The 17,844-nt window shown below is 60.0% G+C and overlaps 2 protein-coding genes and 1 long non-coding RNA gene across 3 annotated transcripts; 2 read left to right on the top strand and 1 right to left on the bottom strand.

Annotated features, from left to right (window-relative positions):
- The first annotated feature begins 2,337 nt into the window (after positions 1-2,337).
- Positions 2,338-7,728, top strand: Krt15 (keratin 15). Its single transcript, XM_004859397.3, has 8 exons — positions 2,338-3,118; positions 3,710-3,792; positions 3,906-4,062; positions 4,343-4,504; positions 4,602-4,727; positions 4,819-5,039; positions 5,349-5,374; positions 5,819-7,728. The coding sequence occupies exons 1-8, from the start codon at positions 2,624-2,626 to the stop codon at positions 5,911-5,913; spliced, it is 1,365 nt and encodes a 454-aa protein (XP_004859454.1). The 5' UTR covers positions 2,338-2,623; the 3' UTR covers positions 5,914-7,728.
- Positions 7,729-9,591: 1,863 nt separating this feature from the next.
- LOC110344808 (uncharacterized) lies at positions 9,592-17,440 on the bottom strand. Its single transcript, XR_015447780.1, has 3 exons — positions 17,283-17,440; positions 9,759-17,032; positions 9,592-9,688 (listed from the first exon to the last, which is right to left on the bottom strand). It is a non-coding gene; the product is annotated as an uncharacterized LOC110344808 (long non-coding RNA).
- LOC101708719 (keratin, type I cytoskeletal 13) lies at positions 14,052-17,623 on the top strand. The gene is made up of 8 exons (XM_004859398.4): positions 14,052-14,486; positions 15,390-15,472; positions 15,650-15,806; positions 15,901-16,062; positions 16,146-16,271; positions 16,363-16,583; positions 16,976-17,001; positions 17,261-17,623. The coding sequence occupies exons 1-8, from the start codon at positions 14,052-14,054 to the stop codon at positions 17,404-17,406; spliced, it is 1,356 nt and encodes a 451-aa protein (XP_004859455.2). The 3' UTR covers positions 17,407-17,623.
- Positions 17,624-17,844: the final 221 nt, after the last annotated feature.

Here is a 17,844-nt window from a genome sequence, read left to right as displayed (position 1 = left end):
CTGGGGCAGGGTCTTTCGGTCTCTGGTCCTCACGGCTCTTCCAGTGCATAGGGCAGTTCCTGCCTGCCATCTGGCTCTGTCCTGGGGAGTCAGTTGGGCCAGGGTTATTTCCATTTTTGCTGGTTGGTAAACTGAGGCTCCAGAGGGGAGCCGTCATTCGTGCACACGGGTGTGTGGGAAAGGAGGGACTGAGGGCAGTTGCGAGGCCCCGGGCCATGCCCTCCGTCCCCAGCTCATGGGCTGACGGTGGCCTGGGGCTGGGGTCAGTGTGCAGGGCCTTGCTGTCATGCAGGACCAGGCCGAGAGGCTGCCCAGGCCCCGGTAAGGAGGGAGGCCCAGACGGGGCACCTGTCTGCCTGTGAGGCAGAGTCCTGGCGCCAGTGAGGAGGCCCTGGCCCTCCCTGGCCTGGAGCTTCCCTGCAGCAGAACTGAAATCCAGGGCTTGGGACTGGGCTCCACAGGCAGCTGCTGTCCTTGGCCTGTGCTTGGAAGTGGAGGGAAAGCTCCAGAGTCCGGTGCAGAGGTGGAGGGCGTCTCAGCCTCCTCTCAGTGATGGTGACAAGGAGGACAAGTCGCCCCTGTGTTAGTTGCTGGGGCCTCGGTGTCTGCAGAGCCCTAATGAGCGCTGGCTGATTGGGTTTGATTATTTTTCTTTCCCTCTCACCCGCCAGACAATACCGCACTGCCTGGGCCCGGCCCTCACCTGTGGCCGCTTCCCTGCACCCTTACGGAGGCCCAGAGGAGATTCGGGAGCTCAGGTGGGGGGCGAGACCTGTCTCCTGTCCCTTCCTAGCTGTGCCATCCCCCGCTCTGAGTCCTGATTTTGCTCCTTGTGCGATGTGGGCAGGGGTCGTCCTCTGCGTTGCAGGATTAGAGGGGAAAGGGGCTGCTCCACGTGGTGGATAACAATGAAAACAGGCGTTCGTAATGGCTCATGCCTGTTACCTCAGCACTTGGGAAGCTGAGGCAGGAGGATCGCTGCGAGTTCGAGGCTACAGAGTGAGTTCAAAACAAGAACGCCCGAGGGCTGGGGATGCAGCTCAGTGGTGCCTGTGCCTGTCTCTCGAGCACAAGGTCCTGAGTTTGATCCCCAGTACCAAAAAAAAAGAATGCCCAGCCGGGAATTTAGCTCAGTGGTTTCGCCTACTGCTGTGCAAGCACAAGGACCCAAGTTTGATCCCTGGTACCCCACCCACCCCGCCAAAGAATGCCTGTATTGCTCAGTGGTAGTCAGCTATGGACCAGGGATGCAGCCGAGCCTAAGGACACAGAAGGCTCACAGGGTGCGTTCTGATGTCCCAGGACACAGCCCCTCCTGGCAGGGTCCTCCAAATCCCAGGAGCTGTACTAGCCTCCCACTATCGCCCCCTCAGTCAACGGGGAGCCAGGAGGTGGCAGAGCAGGACGGGCCCCTGGGCCTTAGGTCTTGCCAGGAAGTGAGAGCTGACTGCCCCATCCTACGAAGAAGCTGAGCCTTAAAATACCACAGGTTCAGCTGGGGACATGAGGCGCAGGCCGGTCATTCCAGCACTTTGGGAGGCCAAGGCCGGAAGATTGCAAGTCTGATCCAGCCTGGGAAACTTGGTGATTTAGTGAGCTCCTATCTCAGTGTGAAGAACCTGGGTTCAGTCCCCTGCTCTGTCATCAGCAGAGGCAAGGCTTGAACCAGCCTGGGGGACTCCTTCGTTACCCAGCCCCGGGCCAGGAACAGTCTCCATCCAAAGATGCAATGCCTTGGCCTCCGGGATCCGCGTGCCCTCCGCCTGGCCGTGGCCCTCCCTGCCGCCTCCCTCCACAGCCTGCTGCACGGGCTTAATCCAGCCCTGCTGAGCTGCGACATGCCCCGCGTGCCTCTCCGGGAAGGCAGGGGCTTCCTGGGACCCGCCAGCCTTACCTGCCGAGGTCTGCCCGGACGTGCCCAGCAGGCGTGGGCAGCGGTTCAGGGACGTGGGCAGCTGGCAGATGGGGGCCCATCCATCAGCCCCCTATCAGCCGAGCCCCAAGGTGTTTACCAGCCAGCCAGGGCCGCAGGGCTGGAGCTGGGGAGCAGGAGCGGACGGCGGGAGGAGAATGCTGGCAGCAGTGGGGAAGCTGCCTGCCCCGGGGGTCCCGCGGGCCCTAGGGCGGAAGAACTCAGGCAGGGACGGGGCCTGAGTTCGGGCAGCTGTGCCCCCCCGGGGAGGCGCACGGGCGGGGCAGCCAGGGCGGCCTCTCTGCTGTAACGGACGGACGGGACTGGGCAGGGATGGGCGGAGGCTTGGGGACCGTGCAGCGCCTAGCAAGGGGCCCTTTCTCACCAGGTTCGGAGAGCCAGGGACCTGCAATCCAAGTGTTAAATCTATGGCCCAGGGCAAAGTGCCATTAACTCTGAATCATTTCTTTTGTTGCATTAAAAAAAGAAGAAGAAAAGAAAAACTGCAGGGAGCCACGTGGAGGTGTGTAGGCAGCTGTGCTCTGGGGCAGGGCTGGCTGAGATCCAGGGGAGGAGACGCCCACAGCCCCTCGGAGGGGTACTTAAGGAGCCCCAGGCCGGGGCGAGGCTGCTGCGCTCGGTTCGCCCAGTGCACCTCCTGCTTGTGTCTCTCTCGTGCTTGAGGAAGACCCACTGCTCTGCTGCCTGGCCATGGCCACCACATTTCTGCAGACTTCTTCCTGCACCTTCGGGGGCGGCTCTGCCCGAGGGGGCTCCCTCCGGGCCGGGGGAGGCGGCTTTGGTGGGGGGAGCCTGTATGGCGGAGGTGGAAGCCGCAGTATTTCGGCTTCTTCTGCTAGGTTCATGTCGGGGTCCGGAGAAGGCTACAGGGGCAGCATGAGCTGCGGCTTTGGTGGTGGGGCGGGTGGCGGTTTTAGCGGAGGCCTCGGAGGCGGCTTCGGAGGTGGCTTGGGTGGGGTTTTTTTTGGCGGGGGCGATGGCGGCCTCCTCTCTGGGAACGAGAAGGTGACCATGCAGAACCTCAACAACCGCCTGGCCTCCTACCTGGACAAGGTGCATGCGCTGGAGGAGGCCAACGCCGACCTGGAGGTGAAGATCCGCGACTGGTACCAGAGGCAGAGCCCGGCCAGCCCGGAGCGGGACTACAGCCGCTACTTCAAGGAAATCGAAGGGCTCCGGGACCAGGTGAGCCTCGATGACAGGGCTCGGGGTGCAGGTGGCTCCAGGGCAGGGAGACGGCTGGCCGGGACTCCTTCCTGCGCAGGCGATGGCTCCTGCCCTGCGACCGCTGCACTCGGGATGCACAGCTGCTCTGCTCAGCGGTGTAGGGAGGGAGGGGCTTGGGGTCCTGTCAGGGCTGAGAAGGCACGGGTGGGGGATCCTACAGCGCCCCGGCAGGAGGACCGGGCTTCATGCTCCCTGCATGCCAGCACCTCGAGCCTCGCCCTTTAGCCCTTTAAAGATGTCCCCTGTGCCCAAAGCACTGCCAGGATGCAGGGGACACCTGGGGACCCCTGACACTGCACCTCCCTTGCCTTTCCTGGAACTCATGGCACCAGCTCGCCGAGGCTGGAGGGGGTCCCGAGGGCACCCTTGTCAGCGCTCCCGCTCCCCACCCCAGTGCACACCAGCCCCCCGGGGACTCCCACCGCTGCTGCCCTGGGCACGCCGAGGGTGGCCGGGGCCAGGCTGCATCCTGGGCGCCGGGGGTGAGGCTGGGGTCTCCAGGCTTCTGTGGGCGGCGTGGTCCTTGGGCACAGCCCCTGCCTTCCACAGATCCTGGCCGGTGACATGGACAACTCCCAGGTCATCCTGGAGATCGACAACGCCAGGCTGGCCGCTGACGACTTCAGACTCAAGTGAGCTCCGAGGCGCCCACTGCCCCGCCGGGGTCACCCCTCCACTCATCTTCCCCGCCCCTGTTCAGCCGCCCGCCTTGCCCCTGCTGAGCTTGGCCTCCTTCTCTCCCCAGGTATGAGAATGAGCTGTCCCTGCGCCAGACGGTGGAGGCCGACATCAACGGGCTGCGCAGGGTGCTGGACGAGCTGACCCTGGCCAAGACCGACCTGGAGATGCAGATCGAGGGCCTGAACGAGGAGCTGGCCTACCTGAAGAGGAACCACGAGGAGGTGGGCAGCACGGGGCTGCGGGTGTAGGGGAAGAGCGGGCCGAGCCACTGCCCCATAGTTGGGGCACCAAGGCAGGGCCAGCTGTGAGCTTTGCTGCCTGAGTGGACACCAGCTGTGTCAGGGGCAGGAGAGCCCGCACACTGGAGGGACCTGGGTGAGCAAACCTTCTCCTGCACCATGAGGGGCAGAGGTCAGGGTGGGCGTGGTGTGCCGAGATCACACCGCGAGTTTTGACAGAGCCACGACCGGGTCCTTTCTACCGAATCTTCCCGCCCTGCAGGAGATGAAGGAGTTCAGTAGCCAGCTGGCCGGCCAGGTCAACGTGGAGATGGACGCGGCCCCGGGCGTGGACCTGACCCGCATGCTGGCCGAGATGAGGGAGCAGTACGAGGCCATAGCGGAGAAGAACCGCAGGGACGCCGAGGCCTGGTTCTTCAGCAAGGTGGGCTGCTCCCTGCCCTGCCCACGGCACCCCCCGGGGTCCCCGCTAGGGCCTCTGAGGACTCCACTGGGGCTCACGCCACACGTGTGTCCCACAGACCGAGGAGCTGAACAAGGAGGTGGCCTCCAACACGGAGATGATCCAGAGCAGCAAGACGGAGATCACGGAGCTGCGGCGCACGCTGCAGGGGCTGGAGATTGAGCTGCAGTCGCAGCTGAGCATGGTACCCGCCGCCTCCCACCAGCTCCTACCCCGTGCCCTCTGCAGCTTGCTGTCCAGCCTGATGTGTCTGCCTGTGACTCTGTTCCCACCAGAAAGCCGGGCTGGAGAGCTCGCTGGCGGAGACCGAGTGCCGCTACGCCACGCAGCTGCAGCAGATCCAGGGGCTCATTGGGGGCCTGGAGGAGCAGCTGGCCCAGCTACGCTGTGAGATGGAGGCGCAGAACCAGGAGTACAAGATGCTGCTGGACATCAAGACGCGGCTGGAGCAGGAGATTGCCACCTACCGCCGCCTGCTGGAGGGCCAGGACGCCAAGTAGGGCACAGGCACTGCCTGGGGCTAGGGTGTAGGGCCGCCAAATGGGGATGCTCAGCCAGCAGAGCGGGAACTGAGCTAGGAGTGAGGGGTCCGGACTGGCTGTCCCCTGGGGCGGTCATCACCCTCCCACTTGTGCTTTTGCCACGGGGCACCTGGGGGCGTGGTCTCCAGGGTTTAGAGCTCCGACAGGGAGCTCCTGACCATCCTTCTGTCTGCGGGTGCTGGAGGGGATCGTATGGGCACCCACCTGCTCCCTTAGGGGGATGGTGCTGTGGGCCTCTGCTTACATCGGCTCCCCTCTTTCAGGATGGCTGGCATTGGCACCCGGGAAGGTAGGAAGGCTTCCCTCTTCCCAGGAGGGCGGGTTGGGGAGTGGAGCTGTGGGATTCGGAAGAAGGGAAAGAGACCAGGCCTCTCTGGGGGCAGGGAGCCCCTTCCCGGGGTGCACCCTTCCAGGGGGAGCCTGTCACGGCTCGACAGCATTGCAGGGTGAGCAGGCTTTGTCCAGGGCTGGGCTCTCCTCAGGCACCTTCGTGCCCGAGGGTGAGAAGCCCACAATTGCTCAGGCTCATGTGCAGCTCCAAAGCTGGCCCCTGGTTCACACGGGCGATGGTAGCAGTTGAGTAATTCTATACCTGGCCTCCTGCAGTTTGGAGGACACAGCTAGTGGCTGTTGAAGGCTGCTGTCCAGTTTTCTCAGAACCCAGCCTGGGTCCCAAACATGGTGGGAGACTGGGGGGTGTCCACAGGCTCAAGGGTGCCCCTTCTTTCTGTAGCTGCCCTGGGAGGCGGTGGCAGCAGCAATTTCCGCATCAAAGTTGAGGAATCGGTGGATGGCAAGGTGGTTTCCTCCCACAAGAGAGATGTCTAAGCACCGGGCACAGGAGGCCCGGCCACTGCCAGCCTGGTCCCCATTGGCCAGAGGGGCTGGGAAGCAAACTCGTCCCTGTCTTCAGAGAGCAGCCGGCTGATACGGGTCCCTGGGTTCCCTGGTTGATGGCTTTCCGTGTTCTCTGCCCTCCCAGTCTCCCCACTGCCTTTGGGGTGCAAGAAGCAGCCGTCTTGGGTTGTGGCTCATGTGTGCCATGCCTGCTCCCACAATAGAGATTTGCTTTTCCTTTTGCAAATGTCCCTTGGTCCTGAGTGTAGTTTTCTTGGTGGGGGTCCTGGGTCCAAACACTGATGTCTCCCCAGAGGGAATTCATTCTTTGGGGTGCGCAGGGCACTGGAGTCTGGGGCAAACCCAGCGCTGCTCGAGTGACCTGCTCTTCTACCTGACCCATGGCGGGTCGGGTCCCTAGGGCCAGCTAGTGCACGCAAGCAGAACACCATGGCTGATAATTAAGGGCCCAGGGAGGGACTGCATCAAGGAGTGGGGCCGGCACCGTGCTGGGCATGTGTGTCCACGTGGGCCCTGGAGCCACACTTGAGGACTGGCCCAGGTGACAGGTGACACTGTTAGGCAGCAGGGGTGCCCGGGCCTCACACTTGTTTGAGCCCAGGAGCAGGGCTGGTTCTGGGCCCCCTAGCCATGCCCTCTGCAGCCCACACGGGGCCTGCCTGGCTCTGCTGTCACCAGTGTGCTGCTTGGACCTCCCCTCCTTTCCTTCCAGGCACAGTGACCACCAGGTGGCCCGCCAGGTCCCATCTCTGCCCCCTGTAGAGCGGAAGCCTCACCTCCTCCCAGAGCACTTAAAGTGCCCGAGGGGAGACGCCGACTCCAGGAAGCCCTCCCTGATTGTCCCAAGCTCCTTACCAACCACCCTCCCGGTCCCAGCGCCTGCACTGGGCCTGTTGGAGCATCGTGTTCACGCACAGGAAGGGCAGGGAGGAGGAAGGGGGCACTGCGAAGGCCTTGGCTGGCCTGGGGACACAGGGAGAGCTGCTTTGGTAGCCCTGCTGGGAAGAGCAGGGGAGGCCTCTGCTTTCCTTGAATGCAGAGAGGAGGCAGCACCGGTTCCTCACGGGGAGATTTGACTGAGAATGAGTCTCCTGGGTTCACTGAGGTCCCCGAACTCGGGCCTCGGCTGGGCATCCACAGGGCATCGTGTCCCTCTCCCAGCAGCCTGTGGCATGAGTGTGGCCGCCGGTGTGAATTACAGAGGCAGAAACTGAGGATTGGAGAGGTTGAATTCACAGCCAGAAATGGGGTCAGGGGTCCCAGATGGGTCTCAGACCCAGATCCCAGTTTTCCTTTGGTGTCAGGGGATTGCTGAAGCCAGATCTCCCTCCCTCCGTGCCTCCCTCCCCTTTCCACCCCTCTATTCCTTCCTCCCTGTGCTGGAGATGGAGCCCAGGGAGACACACACATGTGCACACACACACACACACAGAGGCACACACACACACACGCACCTGCACACGGCAGCGCTGTCCCCTGCCGAGCTGCACCCCAGCCCTGCACCCCTTTCTTAGCAGACCTGCTGATTTGTTCCAGGGCCTCCCACCAGCCTTTGCACCAGAAGCGTCCCCCATGCCTCTAATCTGCCTCCTGGGGGGCGGGGGGCTCCAGCTCTCATCAGCCTCCAGGCCCCCCTGTCCTGGAGCGGCTGGCTCTGTTCCAAGCCCCTGGTGGCCTGGCGGCTGCTCAGTTTGCAAAAATAGCATCTGCAGTGGGGACAGCGAGGCCACACCCACACCCCCCTCTCTGGGGCCCAGACCCTGAGATGGGGTAGGAAGGGGAGCTGCTCCCGTGTCCCCAAAGTGCCCGTTTCTGCCGGGGTCCCAGGAGAGAGAGGTTGCCAGCCTGATCCTGGAGCAAGCTGCTGGCACCCCAGCATGGCTCATGCCCTGCTGAGCCCTTAAAAACCTCTAGGCTGAGCCTGCGCACCTTCTGCACCGCCTGGGTTGAGGCCAGGCTCGGTTTCTGGCCAATCTGGGAAGCCGGCAGCTCAGAGAGAGGGCGTGTCTGTCCCTTGCTCGAGCTGGGCATCCAGAGTGGAGCAGGACAGGCCTGCCATGTCTCCCTGAGGACCTCGGCTGGCCCCACCCCTTCCTGGCTCTCAGTTTTCCCACTTGGCGGGACAGGGTGACTGCCAGGTACTCTGTGAGACCCTCTGTCCGGGTCTGTGACAACGCCAGAGTGGGTGCTGCTGAATCCACACCGGGGGTGCTCAGTCATACGTGAGCTTGCTTCTCCTTGGCTTTGCCCTGCCGAGACTCGGCTCTGAACTCTTCAGAATCCCGGGTGTGTGCACACTTGGCGGCCACCTGCATGGGCAGCACAGGGAGGATTTGTTCAGCATGACAGCTTTTCTCCTGGGCTTTGAGCCGGGGGCGGGGGGGGGGACCCCTGGCTGTCACTCGTGTTTGCCAGTCCTCCCTCTCACCTGCCTGCAGGAGACAGAGGCCCTCAAACCACCGCTCAGACAGTCATTAGGTTCCCCTGTGCCCTGAGCAGAATTTGGAGTTCTATTCAGCAAAGATGCTGTCCTCAGAGGAGCGAGGGTGACACGGGAGGCTTAGGATAGGAATGAACTAGTGTCCTTCGTGTGGTCACTGCGGGCGCCTGCTGGCTTCGGGCTGAAGGGAGCCGAGTTGTGAGTCACTGCAGGGGGGTCCCAAAGGGTTCTGGGACTGTCATCCACCATGCTGAGCTTGTGTTTCCCCTGGGTGACAGGGAGGTCACCAGCCCTCGGGTGCTGTCCCGGTGCCAGGTACTGAGGAGCTCAGCTACCCACCCATTTAATCCCTGTTTTCCAGCTGCAGCCAGGGAGGCTTTGAAAGGTTGCATAACTTAAGGTCGCGGTGGTAGAGGGGGGACTGAAATTCAGGTCCGCCTCACCTGCAGCCTTTGCTGACCTCACTGGGTTTCTGAGGAGCCTGGTGATGACTAAGAGGTTTTAGGGTTGGGGACAGCAGACGTGTAAGGGCTCGAGGCTCTGGGCCGGATTGAAGTGACTTAGGCAGTGTCTCGCAGCGGAGGGGCTGCCCGTAAGGCCCAGGTCAGCTGTGTGGGGAGGGTCTGCTTCCAGAGAGACCCCTGCCCAGTGGGCATCCAGAGTCCTTTTGGGGGTGAGGTCACCCTGAGCGGGGCCCCTTGCAGCCCTGGGAGGGAGGGAGGATGCGGATGGGGCTCCCAGGGTGCCTGGCTCTGATGTGCAGTGCTGAGTGGGTTCCTCCCAAAGCCCTCAACACAGCATTCGGGCTGGCCCTGCAGGAAGCAGCACTGTCCACAGGCCAGGCCTGGGGTGCTGGTGCTGGGGGACCCGAGAGGATGCCCTTGGCTGGGTGGGGCTGGTGCCGTCACTGTCAGATGCAGACCTGGACCCTTGCCTCTGACACAGCTGAGCTGGCAGGTTTGGACGGTGTGTTTGAACTCTGGGCCTCAGTTCCCTCGTCTGATAAAAGGGTATACAGCTGGGGATTTAGCTCAGTGGTTCCGCTGCCTGCCTTGCAAGCGGAAAGACCCGAGTTCGATCTTCGGTACCAAAAAAAAAAAAAGGGTATACAAACATAATAGGGCTGTTTTGAAATAAGATCCTGCATGTAGAGTGTTTAACACAGTGAATGTCAATGAGCGTTTAAATTTTTTATTATCTTTCTGCAAAACCAGACTGCATTTCTTCCTCTCTGCCCACAGTCGAATTGGAGCACTTCTGTGACCTGTCCAGTGGGTTTCTCCCTACATCTGCAATCCTCTGACCCTGGTGGGGAATCCACACATCAGTTCCATCCTGACCCCAGGGCGAGCCCAGCCCTCAGGGGGGCTCCTACCTCCCCTGCCAGTGGCCGGCAGTGAGTTCCCGGCCGGCCGCAGCTCCTGTCCGACGTGGCCGCAATCCCAGGTCCCGATCCCCTTCCAGGGTTCAGCTGTGGGCCGTCTCCGTCTCCAGCCCCTCCCTGTTCCTGGAGGATGGGGAGGCATGGGGAGATGGAGGTTATCAGGTGACCAGGAGGCCTTCACTAAGAGCCACCTCCTTAGAACAGTTACAGCCGGGAATTCCAAGGGGCTCAGAACCCTGAGGCCAAAGAGCAAATGTTAGAACAAAAGATGTTCTCAGCACTCTGTGGCTTAGGAAATTACTAAGGATTTGGGGAGCCCTGGGCCAGGAGCCCAGGACGAAGACCCCAAAATAGATGTGTTTTATAGCAAATCAGTATCACCAAATAAAACACTCAGCGGTCAGGCCCAGGCACCAGGAGATGGGGAAGAGGGAGCCAGATGCCAGATGTAAAGTTTTTTGAGACAGTATCTCACTATGTAGTCCAGGCTGGCCTCAAACGCATGGAGATCTTCCTGCCTCAGCCTCCTGAGCGCTGGGATTACAGGCTTGTACCATCATACCTGGCAGCCAGAGGTGGATTTTTTGATTTCATGGTGTCCTTAGGCAAGCAACTTGCCTTCCTGTGTGACCGTCTCATCTAAAATACGGAGATAAAAACCCTTCCTCTTCTAAAAAATTAAAAATTTTCCTTGTACTTTTGCAGTTCATGTAGTTTACTGTCATCTTGGCCAGTGGCTACATGTACATGTTGCATGTTTCTTTCTTCTTTTTTAAAATCTCCTTCTGCCAGCCCCCCTCCAGTTCCTCGGTCACATTTTTCATTCCTCTTGACTTTATTTGCCTTAGATCCTGTTATGGGATAAAATGTTTACATTAATTGGGGCTGCTGGGTTCCTGTACGTGGCATGTCTTTATTCTTCTTATTTCCTCTTCCCTCTCCTCACCCCTCACCTTGTTCCCTTGGGCTACTTTCCTACAGCAAGAGACCCATCCCCTTGTCCCTTTCTACCCATCCTTTATCATTTTCTTAGTTTGTACTTTGCCTCACTCAAATGAGAGATACCATAGGTATTGAAGCTTGTGTATCTGGTTTATTTCACTCAACATCATATTTTACAAGTGCATCCATTTGCCTACAAAGGTCTCAAATGTGTCATTCTTTATAGGGAGTGGTATTCCATTATATACAGATGCCACATTTTCTTTATCTATTCATCTGTTGATGGGCACACAGGCTGCTTCCAGGATTTAGCTATTATGAGTTGTGCTGCTATACACATTGGCATGCATGTGTCGCTGTAGTAGGATGGCTTAAGCTCTTTGGGGAAGATACCTAGCAGGGGGATAGGTGGGTCGCATGGAATTTCTAATTTCAGTTCTTTGAGAAACCTCCATACTGATTTCCATCACAGTTGTAGTAGTTTACGTTCCCACCAGCAATGCAGGAGGGTTCCTCTTTCACTACAGCCTGGACAGCATTTGTTACTGCTCAATTTCTTTTTTCTTTTTTTTTTGGTACCGGGGATCGAACTTGGGTCCTTGTGCTTGCAGAGCAGGCGGTGAAACCACTGAGCTAAATCCCCGGCCCACTGCTCGATTTCTTAATGATTGCCATTCTTTCCAGAGTAAGATGGAATCTAGCTTTTTTTTTTTTTTGATATCAGGGATCGGATTCGGGACCTTGAGCTTGCAAAGCAGGCGGCAGAACCACTGAGCTAAATCCCTGGCCTGCATTGTTTTAATTTGCATTTCTCTAATGGCCAGAGATGGGATATATATTTTCATATATCTGTTGACCATTTGTATTTCTTCCTCTGTGAAGTGTCTGTTCATTTCTCTTGCCCATTTCTTGACTGGGCCTTTAATTTTAGGTGGTTTAATTTTTTTGAGTTCTTTGCATATTCTAGATACTAATCCTCTGAGGAGTAGCTGACAAAGTTTTTTTCCCATTCTGTAGGCTGTCTCTTCACACTACTGATTGATTCTTTTGCTGCATAGATGCTTTTTAGTCTGATATAATCCCATTCTTGTTGATTCTTGCTGGTATTTCTTGTGTGATTAAAAAACCCCTCCTCTTGTGAGACCAGCAATGTAGGTTCCCTCTCTTTCCAGGTCACCAGTGAGGGGACTGAATTTGGTCTTATTATGCCAAAAAGCAGAGCGGAAAGCTTAAGACAAGCCAGCTCTGACCCCGCTGTCCCCAGTGGGGAGTAGGAATGGGTCCCCCAGGATGGGTCTGTGCCCGGCTCTGTCCCCCCAGGGGTCTCCAGGGTTGAGGAAGGTGTGGCTGCTCCGGAGGGCGAGGCCGGCCTGACCCGGGAAGGAGTGGTCATGGCCACAGAATTTGTCGCCTGGCTTTGCAGGCTTGGCCGCATTGTTCCTCCCGGAGCAGAGGCGTTGGCCCTAACCTGCTCCTCAGCCCCGGGAACATGGGGCCCTGTCACTCTGGGCCTGGCAGGTCCCATTAATCAGCTCCTTGTCACGTTTGATCCTCCAGAGCTGCTGCTTTGGGCTGAATCACACCTTTTCTGAGGGAGGGCGCGGAGCCATCTGCTCAGGGCAGGAGGCTGGGCAGGGCCGGGTCAGCCAAGGCCTGGCCTCTGCCTTGTTCGGGCACTGCGGTTGCCCTGGCTCTCTCCCCCCACTGGCACCCACCCACTGGGTGGACACAGGCCTGCCTCCCTGCCCAGAACACTAAGCGCTCCAAAGCCCTGATGTGGATCTCGTTCCTGGCCTTGCTGAATCAGCAAAGGGGGCTCCAGGGCAGCCTCGGGAGGACGCCTCACCATCTCTGCCCAGACCAGAGCCTCGAAGACCCTGGGCCCGAATGGGAACCGGGAGCCCAGGCCTCGGTGCTCCTTGCTCAGCCCTGGAAAGTGCTCTTCTGCCCTTCTTTTCCGCCTGCATGGTGGCCTCCTGTGGCAATGTCACTACGCAGTCCCTGAGCGTCCCAGCCATATCCCAGGGTCCCCAGTGGAGACCCTGGCCCAGGTCTTGGGCCACATCTTCCTGTGCGGCCTCTGAGTCGGAGCTCACAGGTGTCATGGGAGGGCCCTGCTCAGGCCCTGGAGGCCTTCCATCCCCGTGGCTGTGTTTCTCCAGCAGTGAGCATCGCAGAGTATTAAACCAAGGCCAGATAGGCCTGGGCCTCTCAGCTCCAGCACCACTGACTCTGGGCCTGAAACCCTGTGTTGTGGGTCTGCCCTGTGTAGGGTCCCTACCCTCTGTGTACCTGGAGCCTCCCCCGGTGGTCACAGTAAAAGTGTCTCCAGACACTGTCACGTGTGGCCCTGCCTGGGAGCTCTGCAGGGGTCTGGGGGCAGAGGCTGGAAGGGCGTTAGGCCCCAGGTACAGGGTGGGTGATGGGGCAGGCACTGCACGCGGAGCTCGGCACATGTGGAAGTGCAGGTTACGCACGGCCCGCACAGGCAGACTGTGTCAGGCCGGGTCCGTGTGATTTACACATTTTACTGCACGAAAAACACACTTAAAATGAGGCTTCACATTAAGAGGAACTGATCTGGGGCTCGGTTCTGAGCCCTCCCGTACAGTGTGGGGTGAGAGAGGACTTACCTCACGGGGCTGCCGAGCAGATGAGATGGTGGGTGAAGGTAAGGGTTCTCAGACCTCACAGGGTCACCTCCCCTTCCCGTGCCTCAGTTTCCCCTGCTCTGTTTCAGTCCCCAGGGTCCCCATTACTGTGAATTTTTCTGATTGTCTCGGGGCTGTTTCTTTCTCAGCCTGAACATGTTCAAGGCAGTTGATTCTCTAAGATCAACATTTGTCATCCGAGCGTGACAGAAACCAGGTGCTAGGAGGGCCCCAGGACATTCCAGCCAAGACTGAGAGCTAGAAAGAAGGGTGGCCTGGGTTGCCCTGACCTTCCCAGACACCCTGCCTGCAGACCCCTGTGCTCCGTTCCGTCTCCACACTCACCTGGGGTGGGGTTGGGGCCTGCAGAGAGCGCCTGCGAGAGGGGAGAATTCAACTGTCAAAGGGCAGACTCAGGCAGAGCGCTGCGCCCACTGAATCATCCCTTTTGTTAAGGATTAAAAAAAAGCCACCCCAAAAGACACAACCCACCCCAGAGATCCGAGGTAACTGGCCTCGTGGGAAACGGAGTGTCCCTGGCACCGAGTCAGAAGGTGGAGAGGGGAGGAGAGATGTCCCACCCTGAGCAGGCTGCATAAAAGGTGTCCAGGCCGGGGAAGAGCCACTGTCCTCGGCCTGGCCACGCTCAGCTCAGCTCCTGTCTGCTGCTGCTCTCCATCTCGCTCCCAACATGAGCTGTCGCCTGCAGAGCTCCTCTGCCAGCTACGGAGGTGGCTTCGGGTCTGGCTCCTGCCAGCTGGGAGGAGGGCGCAGCTTCTCCACCTGTTCCTCCCGCTTCGCTTCCGGAGGATCTGCTGGAGGCTATGGGGGAGGCATGAGCTGCGGCTTTGGCGGAGGGGCTGGTAGCAGCTTTGGAGGCGGCTTTGGTGGTTGCTTCGGTGATTTTGGCGGGGGCGATGGTGGCCTCCTCTCTGGGAACGAGAAGGTGACCATGCAGAACCTCAACGACCGCCTGGCCTCCTACCTGGACAAGGTGCGTGCGCTGGAGGCGGCCAACGCCGACCTGGAGGTGAAGATCCGAGACTGGTACCAGAGGCAGAGCCCGGCCAGCCCGGAGCGGGACTACAGCCGCTACTACACCACCATTGGCGAGCTCCAGGTCAAGGTGAGCTCAGGGGACCGGCGTGGCGTGGCTGGAAATGACACTTCTTGTAGGGCAAAGTCCCGAGTCCACTTCTGAGGGGCTTTGCTCCTGAGGGGCTTTCTCATGCCTCAACTTCCCAAATTGCCTTGCTCCCGTTACTCCTGTTCACGGAGTTTATTTCTCAGGTCAACAGTTTTTATGGCTTCCAAGTGATGAATGACTCCATCTCTGTAACCCTAAGCCACTGGGCTCTTTGGGGACATGGCAGCTTGGAAAGCCACCGTGAATGACTCAGATCAACGGGGAAGGGAAGACCTGTTCATGCATGGTTCTGGGGATGATTGTTTATTTTGGAGGGAGCCGCTGAAACTGTTCTTTATTGGTGAAGCTAAGTGGAGGAGAAACAGAGGCTCAGGCAGGGCAGGGCCTGCTGCCTGGGGCGCGGCCTGTCCCTCATTCGGGGACACCAGTTTATCAGAATCCACTACCCTGGCCTGAGCCCCAGCTACATGGGGTGAACTTTCTGGGCTTTGGACAAGTGGATGGGAACCATGGCTGGGTTTTCCCCATGCTCTGCTAGGAGGCGAGCTCCAGCAACATTATTAAAAAATAGGTGACACTGAGTCCCTTCTGATCTTAAGGAGATAGTGGCCTGGGGAGGTGGCAGGCCTGAGGCTGCGGACACCCAGAGATGTCCTCAGTGGTATGGTTCTCCTGGAAGGCACATCTGGGGGCCCCCATCCTGAGACAGGAAACGCTGGAGTGACAGAGCAGAGCTGCCCCACCCTCACCTTACGGAAGAGGAACCAAGCCCAGGGATAGCCACCTTGTCCATGCTCAAGGAAATGGGGGAACAGCCCTGCCTGTGTTCTGCTCCCCAAGCATGGGCATGCTCCAGAGGCCACTTTCCTCTGCATTTTGTAGATCCTGGCAGCCACCACTGACAACAACCGGATCATCCTGGAGATCGACAATGCCAGGCTGGCTGCAGATGACTTCAGGCTCAAGTGAGTTCACATCTCTCCTCTTCCTTCCTGGTTGTTTCTCCTTCTAATCCGTGCTGTGTGATGTCGGGTACTGGGGTGTTGGGGAGGGAGGTCTTGGAGACAAGCAGAGCCCAGAGTGTGGGGAAGGGATATGTGCAGTAGCTCTTGCTTTTTTTCGACACAATTTTAATATTTTAGGTATGAGAATGAGCTGTCCCTGCGGCAGAGCGTGGAGGCCGACATCAACGGGCTGCGCAGGGTGCTGGACGAGCTGACCCTGTCCAAGACAGACCTGGAGATGCAGATTGAGAGCCTGAACGAGGAGCTGGCCTACCTGAAGAAGAACCACGAGGAGGTGAGGGGACATGGTAGATCACATCGGGCAAGAAGGGACAATCAGAGCCGAAGAGAGATGGGGCGCTTCACAGCCTTCCTCTCCATCCCCGCAGGAGATGAAGGAGTTCAGCAAGCAGGTGGTGGGCCAGGTCAACGTGGAGATGGACGCTACCCCTGGCGTCGACCTGACCCGCGTACTGGCCGAGATGAGGGAGCAGTACGAGGTCATGGCGGAGAAGAACCGCAGGGACGCCGAGGCCTGGTTCCAGAGCAAGGTAAGGGCTGCGGGCGGATGTGGCTCTGGGGCGGGGGGCTTCCAGCTGCACTCCTCGCTCACCTTCTCTCGCTTGGCTTCCAGAGTGCAGAGCTGAACAAGGAGGTGGCCTCCAACACGGAGATGATCCAGAGCAGCAAGACGGAGATCACAGAGCTGCGGCGCACGCTGCAGGGCCTGGAGATTGAGCTGCAGTCGCAGCTGAGCATGGTAGGGCCGCCTGTGCCCGGCAGCCCTGCCTCCAGGACTCCCTCTGGCCCACTGACTCCTCTATGTGACTTGGTCCTTTTTGTCCCTCCAGAAAGCCGGGCTGGAGAGCTCGCTGGCAGAGACCGAGTGCCGCTACGCCCTGCAGCTGCAGCAGATCCAGGGGCTCATCAGCAGCATTGAGGAGCAGCTGGCCCAGCTGCGCAGTGAGATGGAGTCCCAGAACCAGGAGTACAAGATGCTGCTGGACATCAAGACGCGGCTGGAGCAGGAGATCGCCACCTACCGCAGCCTGCTGGAGGGCCAGGACGCCAGGTCGGTCCCTGGAGCCAGACCCAGGTCTTTCCCAGGGGGGCTGCGGGCCGGTGCCTGTCCCCCATCTGTACTGGGAAGTGATTGGCCTGGACGAGGCTCAACTAGGCAAGGCCTTGAGGACGGCGGTGTAGCTCCTCTGCAGAGCATCTGCGGAGACCGGGTGTCCCTGCCGGCTCGGGAGGGTGGGGGCCGAGGGAACCGCAGGGGAGGTCCGAGCTTCTGGAGATGCCCTGAACTGGAGGCCACTAGTGGCTTCTCCCGAGGGCTCTCAGAGGGACTGGGGACAAGACAGCCAGCCAGGCCGGCAGGCGGACAGGCCCTGTCCAAAGCGGGGCTCCAAGCGGTGGGCCCGCCTTGTCTCCCTCTCCTCACCGCTCTCTCTGCCCTTCCAGGTTGACTGTCTCGGCCTCCCCTACAGGTAGGAACAGCTTCCCGAGGCCTCCGGGCTCCTGGAGGGGTGGGGCGGGGCCGGTAGTGGGGGAGGGCGGAGGGGCAGGATGGGCGTGGCCACGGCTCCCCTAGTTTCCTTCACAAATTGACGGTTCCGCCCCCAAGAACCACCAGGCTGTCGGGGAGGAAGTCACCCCGGGGACAGTAAGAGAGTTCCCGCCCACACACCCCCGGGCCCAGGTGGGTCTTCTCCGGCCTGAGAACCCCTCGTCTCCTCTGTCCCCCAGGAAGCGTCAGCTACAGCAGCACCTCCGCCTCTAGCTCCTCGGTTTCCACCTCGGTCTCCGGTTCCGTCTCCGGTTCCGCCTCCGGTTCCGTCTCCGTCTCCGGCTCCGCCTCCCCTCGGCGCGTGTCTGAGGTCCGCCGGTTCTAACTGCCTGGCAGTCGCTGTCTGTGACCGGGGACGGAGAGGCGTCTGGTCTCTGCTCCCCTGCAGCGGCCCGGCCCCCAGCGGCCCGGGTACCCCCTGAGGACCGACACCCCGCCCCTCCCCCGCTGGCCCTCCGCTGCGCCCCGGAGATTCCCCTGCTCCTCTTCCGAAAGGAATAGATAATCAATCCAATAAAGCTTCCCGCCTGCTTGCAAGTGAATTTCGGACTCGGGCTTGCTTTTGGAGGGGCCCCGACGTGGGCCGTGGGGAGCGGGGGGGGGGCGCCGGCTGAGCAGTTGGTGTGGGCGTGGCGGGGAGGGGCGTGGTCTCTCCCGGGTAAGGGTCCCAGCCAGTGTGGACAAGCGGGACTTACAGGGGCAGAGCAGAGGCCGAGAGCAGCGGGGTGCAGTGAGGCCGGGGCCGGGAAACGTGGGGGCAGCA

This window comes from Heterocephalus glaber, unplaced genomic scaffold (assembly GCF_053883595.1).
Source record: "Heterocephalus glaber isolate CG9 unplaced genomic scaffold, H.glaber_assembly_v1.0 deba00001773, whole genome shotgun sequence".
Lineage (NCBI taxonomy): Eukaryota > Metazoa > Chordata > Mammalia > Rodentia > Bathyergidae > Heterocephalus > Heterocephalus glaber.
This window is presented reverse-complemented; position numbering and strand designations above follow the sequence as displayed.